The sequence below is a fragment of the Colossoma macropomum genome, unplaced genomic scaffold, assembly GCF_904425465.1.
Source record: "Colossoma macropomum unplaced genomic scaffold, Colossoma_macropomum, whole genome shotgun sequence".
Classification (NCBI taxonomy): Eukaryota; Metazoa; Chordata; class Actinopteri; order Characiformes; family Serrasalmidae; genus Colossoma; species Colossoma macropomum.
In genome coordinates this window covers 130,377-142,500 of record NW_023494810.1, presented here as the reverse complement: position 1 = coordinate 142,500, position 12,124 = coordinate 130,377, and the positions used below count along the sequence as shown (strand labels likewise).

Here is a 12,124-nt window from a genome sequence, read left to right as displayed (position 1 = left end):
AGCTGATAAAATGGACAATGAGCGTAGAAACAAGGAGGTGGTCATAATGCTATGGCTGATCGGTGTATAACTGATCAGGTGTTCGGAGACGGTCAGGTGCCCTTCTACCCCAAACGCAGCCTAGCAGTCAAGAGATGTTTGGTGTCCAGATTTGTTTCTTAGACAAAAATAATGTATCAAGAATATTCGTACTGCTGTTTTTAGATATGCAGCGTAATTGAATAGACGACTTTGGTCTACAGTGCCAGAAACTCCAGTTTGAGACGGCTTGATGTGATTTGAGGCGTTTGTGATGATTTAGATACGCAGTTTGCGCAGTGCTAACGGGGAAACATCTTCCATTCGTTCTAATTACTACATTAGCCTCGTAGCTCCAGTGTCAAACTAAAGAAGTAAAATTCAGACTTAAACATGTCTTGGCTGATCAACTTGACTGGGTAAATATAAAATGATGAAAATTAATTTTTCGCCAAGCGATTGCTTTAAGAGTTTGTCAGAAATCGTGTTACATAAAATCTCTTTTTCTCAGGTCAGTGAAAAGGAGCGGCTGCAGGAGGAGCTGGAGGAGGCGAAGGATAAAGCCCGTCGCCGCTCCACCGGCAACATCAAGTTCATTGGCGAGCTGTTCAAGCTTCGGATGCTGACCGAGCCCATCATGCACGATTGCATGGTCAAGCTGCTCAAGAACCACGATGACGAAAGCCTGGAGTGTCTCTGTCGGCTCCTCACCACCATCGGCAAGGACCTGGACTTCGAGAAGGCAAAGGTAACTGGCTGGAATACAAAGCAATAAAGAATAAACAAACAACACACAGATTAACTGGCAAAAAACTGGGACTTATTACTTCCTGGAAAAAAGTAATCTGATTACTCATTACTGTACTGTAAGTTATCTCACTATCTCTTTCTTGAAATAAGCCAAATTATCTGCCAACATAATGAGAATTTCACATAACGTAATTATATAAGTTAAAAATGCTAGAAAGAAGTTAAATAACCTTATATTCTTACAGCAATTATGAAATGAGAAATATTGAAAATATTGACTAGATTTAAGATAATTTCCTTCATGCAGTGTAAGCATGCAGTGTAAGTGAGTAAGTATGCAGTGTAAGTGAGTAAGTATGCAGTGTAAGTATGCAGGGAAAGTACGCAGTGTAAGTAAGTGAGTATGCAGTGTAAGTGAGTAAGTATGCAGTGTAAGTGAGTATGCAGTGTAAGTATGCAGGGAAAGTACGCAGTGTAAGTAAGTGAGTATGCAGTGTAAGTGAGTAAGTGTGCAGTGTAAGTGAGTATGCAGTGTAAGTATGCAGGGAAAGTATGCAGTGTAAGTAAGTGAGTATGCAGTGTAAGTGAGTAAGTATGCAGTGTAAGTGAGTATGCAGTGTAAGTATGCAGGGAAAGTACGCAGTGTAAGTGAGTATGCAGTGTAAGTGAGTAAGTATGCAGTGTAAGTGAGTATGCAGTGTGAGTATACAGTGTAAGTATGCAGGGAAAGTACGCAGTGTAAGTGAGTATGCAGTGTAAGTGAGTAAGTATGCAGTGTAAGTGAGTATGCAGTGTAAGTGAGTATGCAGTGTAAGTATGCAGGGAAAGTACGCAGAGTAAGTTAGTGAGTATGCAGTGTAAGTGAGTATGCAGTGTAAGTGAGTATGCAGTGTAAGTATGCAGGGAAAGTACGCAGTGTAAGTGAGTATGCAGTGTAAGTGAGTAAGTATGCAGTGTAAGTGAGTATGCAGTGTAAGTGAGTATACAGTGTAAGTATGCAGGGAAAGTACGCAGTGTAAGTGAGTATGCAGTGTAAGTGAGTAAGTATGCAGTGTAAGTGAGTATGCAGTGTAAGTGAGTATGCAGTGTAAGTATGCAGGGAAAGTACGCAGAGTAAGTAAGTGAGTATGCAGTGTAAGTGAGTATGCAGTGTAAGTATGCAGGGAAAGTACGCAGAGTAAGTTAGTGAGTATGCAGTGTAAGTGAGTATGCAGTGTAAGTATGCAGGGAAAGTACGCAGTGTAAGTAAGTGAGTATGCAGTGTTGACTGCTGCACATCTCAGGAGCCCAGAATCTCAATGAATGTAAAAATGTGCATCAAGGGGGCCTCGTTCCCATCTTTTGTCTAGAACCCCAGAATCATAAACCCACCCCTGACTACTCACTCATCAGAGAAAACTCTCTCCATGTCCACCTCATATGATTCATTCCTAGGATTCTTTACATCTTAAACGTCTGGACGAGACCCTACACACTTCATTTTATGAATTATGTAATTTACGGCTGTTAATAAACGAAAACGCTCTGTGCTGACAGGGTTTTTCGGTAGGTAAAGGCTTGAAACCGTAGATCACAACGAAACTTGCTGAGTGTAAATAAACACATGATTTTAACACACTCTTCTTTTTTCACTCACACAGAAAAATAGGCGGGACTTAATGTGTGTAATATCTTTAGACCTTCTGAGTGAGTGGTGAGAATTTCCACTTTAGGTGTGTGTATGAATGTGTGTTGTGTGTGAGTGTGTGTAGCGTGCGAGTGTGTGTCGTGTGTGTGTGTCGTGCGAGTGTGGGTAGCGTGCGAGTGTGTGTAGCGTGTGAGTGTGTGTCGTGTGTGTGTGTCGTGCGAGTGTGTGTAGCGTGCGAGTGTGTGTCGTGCGAGTGTGTGTAGCGTGCGAGTGTGTGTCGTGTGTGTGTGTCGTGCGAGTGTGTGTCGAGTGTGTGTCGTGTGTGTGTCGTGCGAGTGTGGGTAGCGTGCGAGTGTGTCGTGTGTGTGTGTGTGTGTGTGTGTCGTGCGAGTGTGTCGTGTGTGTGTGTCGTGCGAGTGTGTGTCGTGTGTGTGTGTGTCGTGCGAGTGTGTCGTGTGTGTGTGTCGTGCGAGTGTGTGTCGTGCGAGTGTGTGTCGTGTGTGTGTGTGTGTCGTGCGAGTGTGTGTCGTGCGAGTGTGTGTGTCGTGCGAGTGTGTGTCGTGCGAGTGTGTGTCGTGTGTGTGTGTGTGTCGTGCGAGTGTGTGTCGTGCGAGTGTGTGTGTCGTGCAAGTGTGTGTGTCGTGCGAGTGTGTGTCGTGCGAGTGTGTGTGTCGTGTGAGTGTGTGTCGTGCGAGTGTGTGTGTCGTGCAAGTGTGTGTGTCGTGCAAGTGTGTGTGTCGTGCGAGTGTGTGTGTCGTGTGAGTGTGTGTCGTGCGAGTGTGTGTCGTGCGAGTGTGTGTTGTGTGAGTGTGTGTCGTGTGAGTAGTCATACTGTCGCATCACTCCTGTCAGACAGAAGTAGTGTGGAAAACACTACAACCTAGAACATCAGCACTGCTGATCTCTACAACGGCGCTCTGGGCAAAATGACACCGCTCTGCTCCCACTCTGCACCTCCCACTCTGCACCTCCCACTCTGCACCTCACGCGATCTGCACCTCACACTCTGCACCTCACGCGATCTGCACCTCACACTCTGCACCGCACGCGATCTGCACCTCACATGATGCACCTCACACTCTGCACCTCACGCGATCTGCACCTCACACTCTGCACCTCACACTCTGCACCTCACGCGATCTGCACCTCACACTCTGCACCGCACGCGATCTGCACCTCACATGATGCACCTCACGCGATCTGCACCTCACGCGATCTGCACCTCACGCTCTGCACCTCACGCGATCTGCACCTCACACTCTGCAGCTCACATGATCTGCACCTCACATGATCTGCACCTCACACACTCCAGATTTAATGTCCTTTAGAGCCAAACAAATGAATGTGTATTTGGTTATTCCTCTTTTTTACGCGTTGTTTGTGGTATACTGTCTTTTATCGTGTTCTTCTAGGAGACCACAAAGAAGCGATTTAACTTAGTTGTGGTTCTTTTCCTCATAAGCTTTAACCAGAGTCAACAGCCAAGACACCACAGTAACACCAAATCAGATACAGAGGACACAGCGACCTGCGTCTTCTCATTCGAAATTCTGTAGAGAAGCTCTTTGTGACGGGGCAGCTGGTTTGTGTGTGTGTAAAATGGCTGAAATGAACAGTACCAGTGGTTTTGATTATCCTGCTCTGCATCCTCAAATAGCCTCGCATGGACCAGTACTTCAACCAGATGGAGAAAATCGTCAAAGAGCGCAAGACCTCGTCCCGGATCCGCTTTATGCTTCAGGATGTGATTGAACTGAGATTGGTAAGTGTGCACATGTGGTGTGTGTGTGTTTGTGTTTGATCTGTTGCCTTGTATTTGACTGGATGTTTACCTTGAGTATCCAATTACTGTCGTTTTCTTGGAGGGCAAAAGAACAAAGAGGAAAAAACCTTCTAGTTCACACTGAAAAATAAGACATGCACAGTAAAATAAACAAGATCTCCAGCTTTACACATCATGCCTGGCATCTGGTTCAAAAAGTGTTTTTTTAATGTAATATGTTTGTTATTTAATTAATTAATGTATTACAGTTTATCAGATTAGAATTAGAAATGATTCAGTTACTATTTTAAGTCAAATATAATTATGTGGTGGTGTCTCTAAAGCCCTAACATTAGCAAAGTCATAAAACAGTTGCAGAAGCATGGCATACAGTGCGATAATACAGCGTTTAAATCTGCTATTTTAGATAAATAATCACACTACACAATAACATCATTCTGCATCAGTCTACTGTCACATTCACATATTCATTCCCCTCATTGTAATTGTAACACTATAGAGTTTGGTCAGTAGAGGGAGCAGTGCACTCACTGCTGAATGCTGTTGTTTTATAGGCTCCTCACTGAAACACCTGCCTAAATTAGGGGGTCTGTCCTGTAAATAATATGCAAAATGAGGTGCTGTTAGGCTGGCGCATGATTTCATGAACTAAAGCTCAAATCTTGTTTGTTTCCATACGAAAGTTTAACAAATCAGCTGCAGAGTCGTCCATACATCATTAAATGCGATCAAATCCAGCCTCTTTTTTTGTGAAGGTTTGGTGAATAAGGACTGATCTGCTCGACCACAGCTGTAGTCGAGATGCTACACCAGCTCAGAGTCCGTCTAATGTTTTTCTGTGTTCCTGTGCTTGTAGCATAACTGGGTGTCACGCAGGGCTGAACAGGGACCAAAAACCATTGAGCAGATCCATAAAGAGGCCAAGATCGAGGAGCAGGAGGAGCAGAGGAAAGTCCATCAGCAGCTGCTGTCCAAGGAGAAGAGGAGGCCAGGTTGGTCCAAAACCAGCACTCAGTTTTCTTGACTGCTTTACAGGTCAGCACAGCAGTCTGACCACAGCACAGCAGTCTGACCACAGAGCAACACAAAGGATACACCCTGGACAGGTCGCCAGTCCATCGCAGGGCAGACAGACAGACAGACATTCTCACACTCACTCACACCTAGGGGCAATTCAGCATGTCCAATCAGCCTGACTGCATGTTTTTGGACTGTGGGAGGAAACCGGAGTACCCGGAGGAAACCCACACAGACACGGGGAGAACAGGCAAACTCCACACAGAAACGACCCTGGTCACCCAGCCGGGAATCGAACCCAGGCCATTCTTGCTATGAGGCAAGAATATATAATATAATATAAAATAAAATATATAAAAAATATGAAAATGAAAGCGTCAACAAATAAATATAATAATAGCGGTAATTCCAGTAATTACTGTGTTCACTTTTGCCTTCATTGCAGCTTCCATTCTGGAAAGACTTGCTTTCAGTTTTTCAAAGAAATCTGCAGGAATGTTTCTCCACATTTCCAGAGTTCAGTCTTAGAAATCGGTTACATTTTATGCTTCTTGCAACCCAAATAATCCCAGACACACTCAGTGATGTGGTGGTCAGTCCATTGTTCTGAGAACACCAGTAGCTTCTTTGTTGGATTTGCAATCTTTGGAAGCTCATAGATGGACTTACTGTTTATCTGATGGTGACCGGTTTGGTGTCACAGTGATTCCATTTTCTCTAAATCTTTTAATCTCTTTTGAACTCCAGTTCAGATAATTTTGGAAACTTCTGCATTTTTCACCTCTTTTCTCTTCCTTATGGAAGTGGATCTAATATCTAATGTCCTCCTGAAAATGACTGACTTGTATTTAGTGGCCATTTTTTCTGTGGGATCTAAATATATAAAGGGTCTCTGACTTTTGCACAGTATTGACATTCATACATTGGCATCAAATTGACTTTTTCATTAGTCCAATAAACACGTTTTAAGCCTTTAATCATAATTCTTTAGATCAAAATGACTTTCAGATTAATAAAAACAGATTCAGTCAGCTGCGTCCAAACCCTGACTGGACCTGTGAGACTGTAATAATGTCACTGACTTTCCCTCAGAAAGACGAGGCCTTTATTATGACAACAGCATTAAATGTCCGTCACATGTAGAGAGGACTGCGTCTGGGAGTGTCCGCAGGTGTGAAGGAGAAGGTGAATCATGTCCTCTTGTGTTTACAGAACAGAGGGATCTGCGTGGTCAGAGAGAGGAGACCTGGAGCACCGTACCAGTGACCAAAAACAGCAGAACCATTGACCCCACCAAAATCCCCAAAATTTCTAAGGTCTGTCTGTTTGACTGCTCTGTTTATTGTTTGGTTAGTATTCTACAATGTTGGATGTAAACAGTCCTGACTGACAGAAAATCCTGGTGTACAGTATCAGCCATATCCAGTGGTATGAAGATTACTGCCACCTGCTGGCTGAACTCATCTCAGTCACAGAGGTTCATCTATTGTGTATCACTCTCATCTCACTCGTCTGTCTCTCTCTCTCTCTCTCTGTGTCTCTCTCTCTCTTTCTCTCTCTCTCTCTCTCTGTGTCTCTCTGTCTCTCTCTCTCTCTCTCTCTCTCTCTCTCTCTCTCTCTCTCTCTCTCTGTGTCTCTCTGTCTCTCTCTCTCTCTCTCTCTCTCTCTCTCTCTCTGTGTCTCTCTGTCTCTCTCTCTCTCTCTCTCTCTCTCTCTCTCTCTCTCTCTCTTTCTCTCTCTCTCTCTCTCTCTGTGTCTCTCTCTCTCTCTCTCTCTCTCTCTCTCTCTCTCTGTGTGTCTCTCTGTCTCTCTGTCTCTCTCTCAGCCTCAGATTGATGATAAGATCCAGCTGGGGCCGAGGGCTCAGCTAAACTGGGTGAAGGGCAGCAGCGGAGGAGCCAAAGCCAGTGATTCTGGTAAGGATATACCAACATGTGTTTTTGGGTTTTTAATTTTTCCTCGTCTTGAACATCTGATTCAATGTTTAACTAATTGTTGACCCTCTAATTGTTGACCCCCTCATATGGTCAGGATTGTTAAGAGTACAGAAAAACACTAAAATGTGTGAAGTTTGGGGTCCTCAGGACTCGGATGGGGAACCGCTGGTCTTCAAACACTGATCCACACATTTTTTCACTACACGCTACTAAAGACGCATAGTTTAGTTTGTGTGTCTGTGTGTGTGTGTCTGTGTGTGTGTGTCTGTGTGTGTTGTGTGTGTGTGTGTGTCTGTGTGTCTGTGTGTGTGTGTGTGTGTGTGTGTGTGTGTGTGTCTGTGTTTGTGTGTGTGTGTGTGTGTGTGTGTGTGTGTGTGTGTCTGTGTGTGTGTGTGTGTGTGTGTGTGTGTGTGTGTGTGTTGCAGAATTGTCCCGCTCTGGTAGCAGCTCTCTGAACCGGTATTCAGCGCTGCAGTCATCCACGGCCCAGTCCACGCTACCTCCGGCACAAGCCCCAGAACCTGAGTCTAGACGCCCTCTAGTGAGGTAAAAATACACAATCTGTAAAGAAACTGGGTTATTAATAGAAAATATACTGCATAAATTATATAAATTGGATAAAAATTGTCATATGACTCATTTCTTCTTGTATATGTTCCTTGCCTGGAACAGTCCTGTTGGGAAGGATGACTTCAGTCTCCTCCCTCATCAGTTTTGCTCCCTCTTCCACTAACGTTGTGCTTCATGTCCAAGCAGAACATGACATTGGCTGTGTTTACATTAAAGTGCCCCACTCTGGGGGGGTTGGAGTGCCCTGCTCCCTGCTCCTCTGAATAAAGCTCATAATGTTAAAAGAGAAAAATGTGACATAAACAGAACGTCTTAGCTGATGGTGGTTGGTGATGTGTGTAAATATTCAAGCCTTCAATTATGCAGTTCTAAGACAGTTGGGCTGCTGTGTAAAATGGAAATAAATGGAAATGAAACAGAAAGCAAGGATTTGTAAATCTGATAGACCCGTAATTTATTCACAATAGAACATAGAACACATATCAGATGTTGAAAGTGAGATATTTTACCGTTTCATGAAAAAATTAACTCTCCTCAATTCCCAGATGTTTACAGACTGTTGTTAAAGAAGAGGGGATAGTACACCACGCTGGACACGGCCCACACTGACCACCTCCTTGTTTCTACGCTCATTGTCCATTTTACATTTTATCAGCTCCACTTACTATATAGGAGCACTTTGTAGTTCTACAGTTACAGACTGTAGTCCATCTGTTTCTCTGATACTTTGTTAGCCCCCTTTTACCCTGTTCTTCAGTGGTCAGGACCCCCATGGACCCTCACAGAGCAGGTACTATTTGGGTGGTGGATCATTCTCAGCACTGCAGTAACACTGATGTGGTGGTGGTGTGTTAGTGTGTGTTGTGCTGGTCTGAGTGGATCAGACACAGCAGTGCTGCTGGAGTTTTTAAACACTGTGTCCACTCACTGTCCACTCTATTAGACACTCCTACCTTGTCAGTCCACCTTGTAGATGTAAAGTCAGAGACGATAGCTCATCTGCTGCTGCACAGTTTGTGTTGGTCATCCTCTAGTCCTTCATCAGTGGTCACAGGATGCTGTTGGCTGGATATTTTTGGTTGGTGGACTATTCTCAGTCCAGCAGTGACACTGAGGTGTTTAAAAACTCCAGCAGCACTGCTGTGTCTGATCCACTCAGACCAGCACAACACACACTAACACACCACCACCACGTCAGTATTACTGCAGTGCTGAGAATGATCCACCACCCAAATAGTACCTGCTCTGTGAGGGTCCATGGGGGTCCTGACCACTGAAGAACAGGGTAAAAGGGGGCTAATAAAGTATCAGAGAAACAGATGGACTACAGTCTGTAACTGTAGAACTACAAAGTGCACCTATATAGTAAGTGGAGCTGATAAAATGGACAATGAGCGTAGAAACAAGGAGGTGGTCATAATGATATGCCTGATCAGTGTGTGTATACGTGTGTCTATATATATATATATATATATATATTCACACACAGCTATAACTAAATTCAGCTTTTGTTGTTGCTTCCAGGCACGAAGGCTTTCATTACTTTGCTTACTGCCAGCTGGATTAGACAAAATTATTTATGAAAATATGCATTTTAATAATGTACTACATGATTTTAAAATAAAAATACTTTTTATTACATCTCTATCAACAGCTTTGAGTTTGCACTTCCAACTTTTTCCTGTTTGTGTCTTTCAAAAAGTGGAGAAAATGTAAAGGATAGTTTCATTTCTATGAAGCAGGAATAGCATAATTGAATGTAATAATCTGTTAAAATAAAGATTTCTTTTTCTTTTTAGAAATATAAACATAGTGTGTAAAATCCTCACATTGGACAGCTTGTCTTATTGAGCTAAAGGAGGCGTTTCAGGGTCATACATTGTGTATATTCATGTTTCATAGCTGAAAATAAGCCTGAGGTTTATCTGTACCTTTTGTCCTTTTATGTGTTTATTAGATTTTTCACTGAATTATTCCTTTGAGGCCCAAACCTGTTTGTTTACTGTTGTGTTTATTGATGTTTTTGAACAGCTCAGTGCTGATCAGAAGCTTTTGTGGGTTTTTTTCAGCCGGGGCAGCAGCACTCGGACTGAAAAGGCTCTGAGTTCGGGCCCTTTGAGGCCCCTGAGCCGCGGCAGCAGCAGTAAAGAGCTGCTGGACCCGGTGGCCCCTGAAGAGCCGCGTGGAGACAGCACACATACACCAACCCACAAAACCAGTATCTCGGAGGACAGGAGCGACACACAGCTCAGCAGACCCAGAGAGCCCTGTAAGACCCTGTTCTCACTCTGGTATCTCCACACACTGGACACTGTTTAATTCACAGCAACAGCTGATTTTTCTCCAGGTGCCTACTGGAGATGAATATTCGAATGTTGAGTAGTAATGAAGGTTTTAAAAATGGAATAATAAATGTGTGTGTTTGATTTAGATATGCAGCTGAGCTGGGCTTTATTCCCGTAAGAGCCGTGAGACGTGTGAATGAGGACTGTAGGGTAGAGAGCTGAACAGTAGTGGGGACAGCAGTAACACCACGAGTCCCACAGTAATCTGTGAATATGGATTGTTTATTAGGATTAACAGGACCAGGGATGAAAGACGTACAACCATGGCAGTCAAAGTGCTGAGGCGTCACCATCACCTTAAAGTTTTAGTTCTTTAGCCAGCGTTTCCTGTGTGCGTGTATTTTTAATGTAAAGCTCCAGATGTGGTCAGATGTGCCTGAGGAACACCTGAATGCTGTTTTCCATCCATTTCAAACAGCAAAAACAATCTTGAAAACATCGTGTTTGGATTCTGTGTAGTAAAACTCCCCGGTTGATCTTATTTGTGTAGAATTAATAGAATAAAACTTTTCACATCAGTTAGTGGATTTATCATGTTTGCTGTCCACAAAAGAATCATTTATGGGATGGAAATTTGTACATATTTCTGTGTGTAAACAGCGTATGGGGATATAGTGAGATGAGGTGTTGACATTGGGGGTGTTTACATGCAAAGATTCCGATTACAGATTCAGACTGAGGTGTTTATTCTCACTCTACTCAACAATCTGATGAAAATCTTCGTTTACATGCTCACTACAAGTTATCAGATCCAAAATGACGCGCATACGTAGAGAACCGCTTAGTGTAGACGTTACCATGACAACCAGCATCACGTGAGTCCAGTCAGAGTGAGATGAGCAGCAGTGAGCAGCGCTTGTGTTTTTAACTGTTTTAAAATGATGTCAGACTCAGGAAAACATCCTTCACATGTCCTTATTAAAGAAGGCCGAGAGGAAGGCGTCGTGTTCTGAGACACATAAGCTGGACGTCCGTCCCACCGCCGTCTTTTAAAGATCAGAGCATAAACTTCGTCTCCTCTGCAGACCAGTTTCTGCTCCGCCATGTTGAACAGTATAAACTTTCACTATGACGTGACGAACATGATCAGAACGGACTTAAACTTTCTGATAGGGAATGTAATCAGATACAGGCGTTTACACGGATATTATTCTTCTATTTAACAGATTATTTACAGGATTACCCACCTCGATCAGTCGGATAGGAACTGTATTCTGAATGGCCTCAATCAGACTAGACTATTCCGACTGAGCTATTAGTCGGATTTTTAAGGGATTATTAGGCTGCATGTAAACATGGCTACTGTGAATCTTGAGCCACCTGTTACCTGCTGTGGTTTTGTGGTCGGGTTTTATTGTACAGTAATAGTGGCGTCACCGTCTTCTGATGCGTCCATTGTGCAGCAGCCTGTAGCCTGAAGAAGGGGTTATTATTAGAATATCTTTCCAGTGATTCCTTAAAAATTTCAAATTGGTATATTGGTATTGAAATGCCCATCTCCGTTTCGTCCTGCTCCGTTATCTTGCTGGTTTGTTTTCAGTCATATTTATTACAGAGAAGGAATGACCGTGTGCTGCCTAGCTGCCCAGAGCTGTAGGCACATTATTCAGCCAGCAATTGGCTTTAGAGCTCGCCTGTCTGAGGCTGTTCATCCTCCACTATGAAGTGGTTTTGAGCAGCTAAAAAGCTTTGATCACTCCCCTAATTCACTAAGAGTGACCAGAAAAGTGTTCATTTTTGAGGTGATGGTTAAAAACACTAACCTGTTCAGAGTTAGCCAGATTAGCCAAGATCCCCAGGATTAGCATTTTAAATCAACTTGCTATGAAAATAATGTGGTTTTTTCATTACCTTGAAGTGTTTTATTAAAAAGTTAAATAAATAAATTGAATGTGCATAATAATAATAATAATAATATGTAATTGTGATAATAATAATAATAATAATATATAATTGTAATGTTAACAGCAGCTGCAACAGCAACCATTTAGTTACTGGGGGAAACCTGAGCTTTTCTTACTGTTATATAATATTCAAGATGATATTCGACAGAATATTCAAAAATGAAAATATGGAA

At 43.0% G+C, this 12,124-nt stretch overlaps 1 protein-coding gene across 9 annotated transcripts in view; it reads left to right on the top strand.

The window, feature by feature from the left end:
• The window catches only part of eif4g3a (eukaryotic translation initiation factor 4 gamma, 3a), a 117,004-nt gene that overhangs the window by 95,862 nt on the left and 9,018 nt on the right, over positions 1 to 12,124 (top strand). For all 9 annotated transcript variants that reach the window (XR_005006133.1, XM_036559726.1, XM_036559724.1 and 6 more), the window contains 7 exons: positions 530 to 766; positions 4,053 to 4,157; positions 5,035 to 5,170; positions 6,408 to 6,511; positions 7,021 to 7,111; positions 7,558 to 7,678; positions 9,772 to 9,971. Coding sequence is in view for 8 of the 9 variants with exons in the window: in XM_036559726.1 (XP_036415619.1) it covers positions 530 to 766; positions 4,053 to 4,157; positions 5,035 to 5,170; positions 6,408 to 6,511; positions 7,021 to 7,111; positions 7,558 to 7,678; positions 9,772 to 9,971 (994 nt within the window). In the remaining variant the exon portion in view is untranslated. The remainder of the gene's footprint in view (positions 1 to 529; positions 767 to 4,052; positions 4,158 to 5,034; positions 5,171 to 6,407; positions 6,512 to 7,020; positions 7,112 to 7,557; positions 7,679 to 9,771; positions 9,972 to 12,124) is intronic.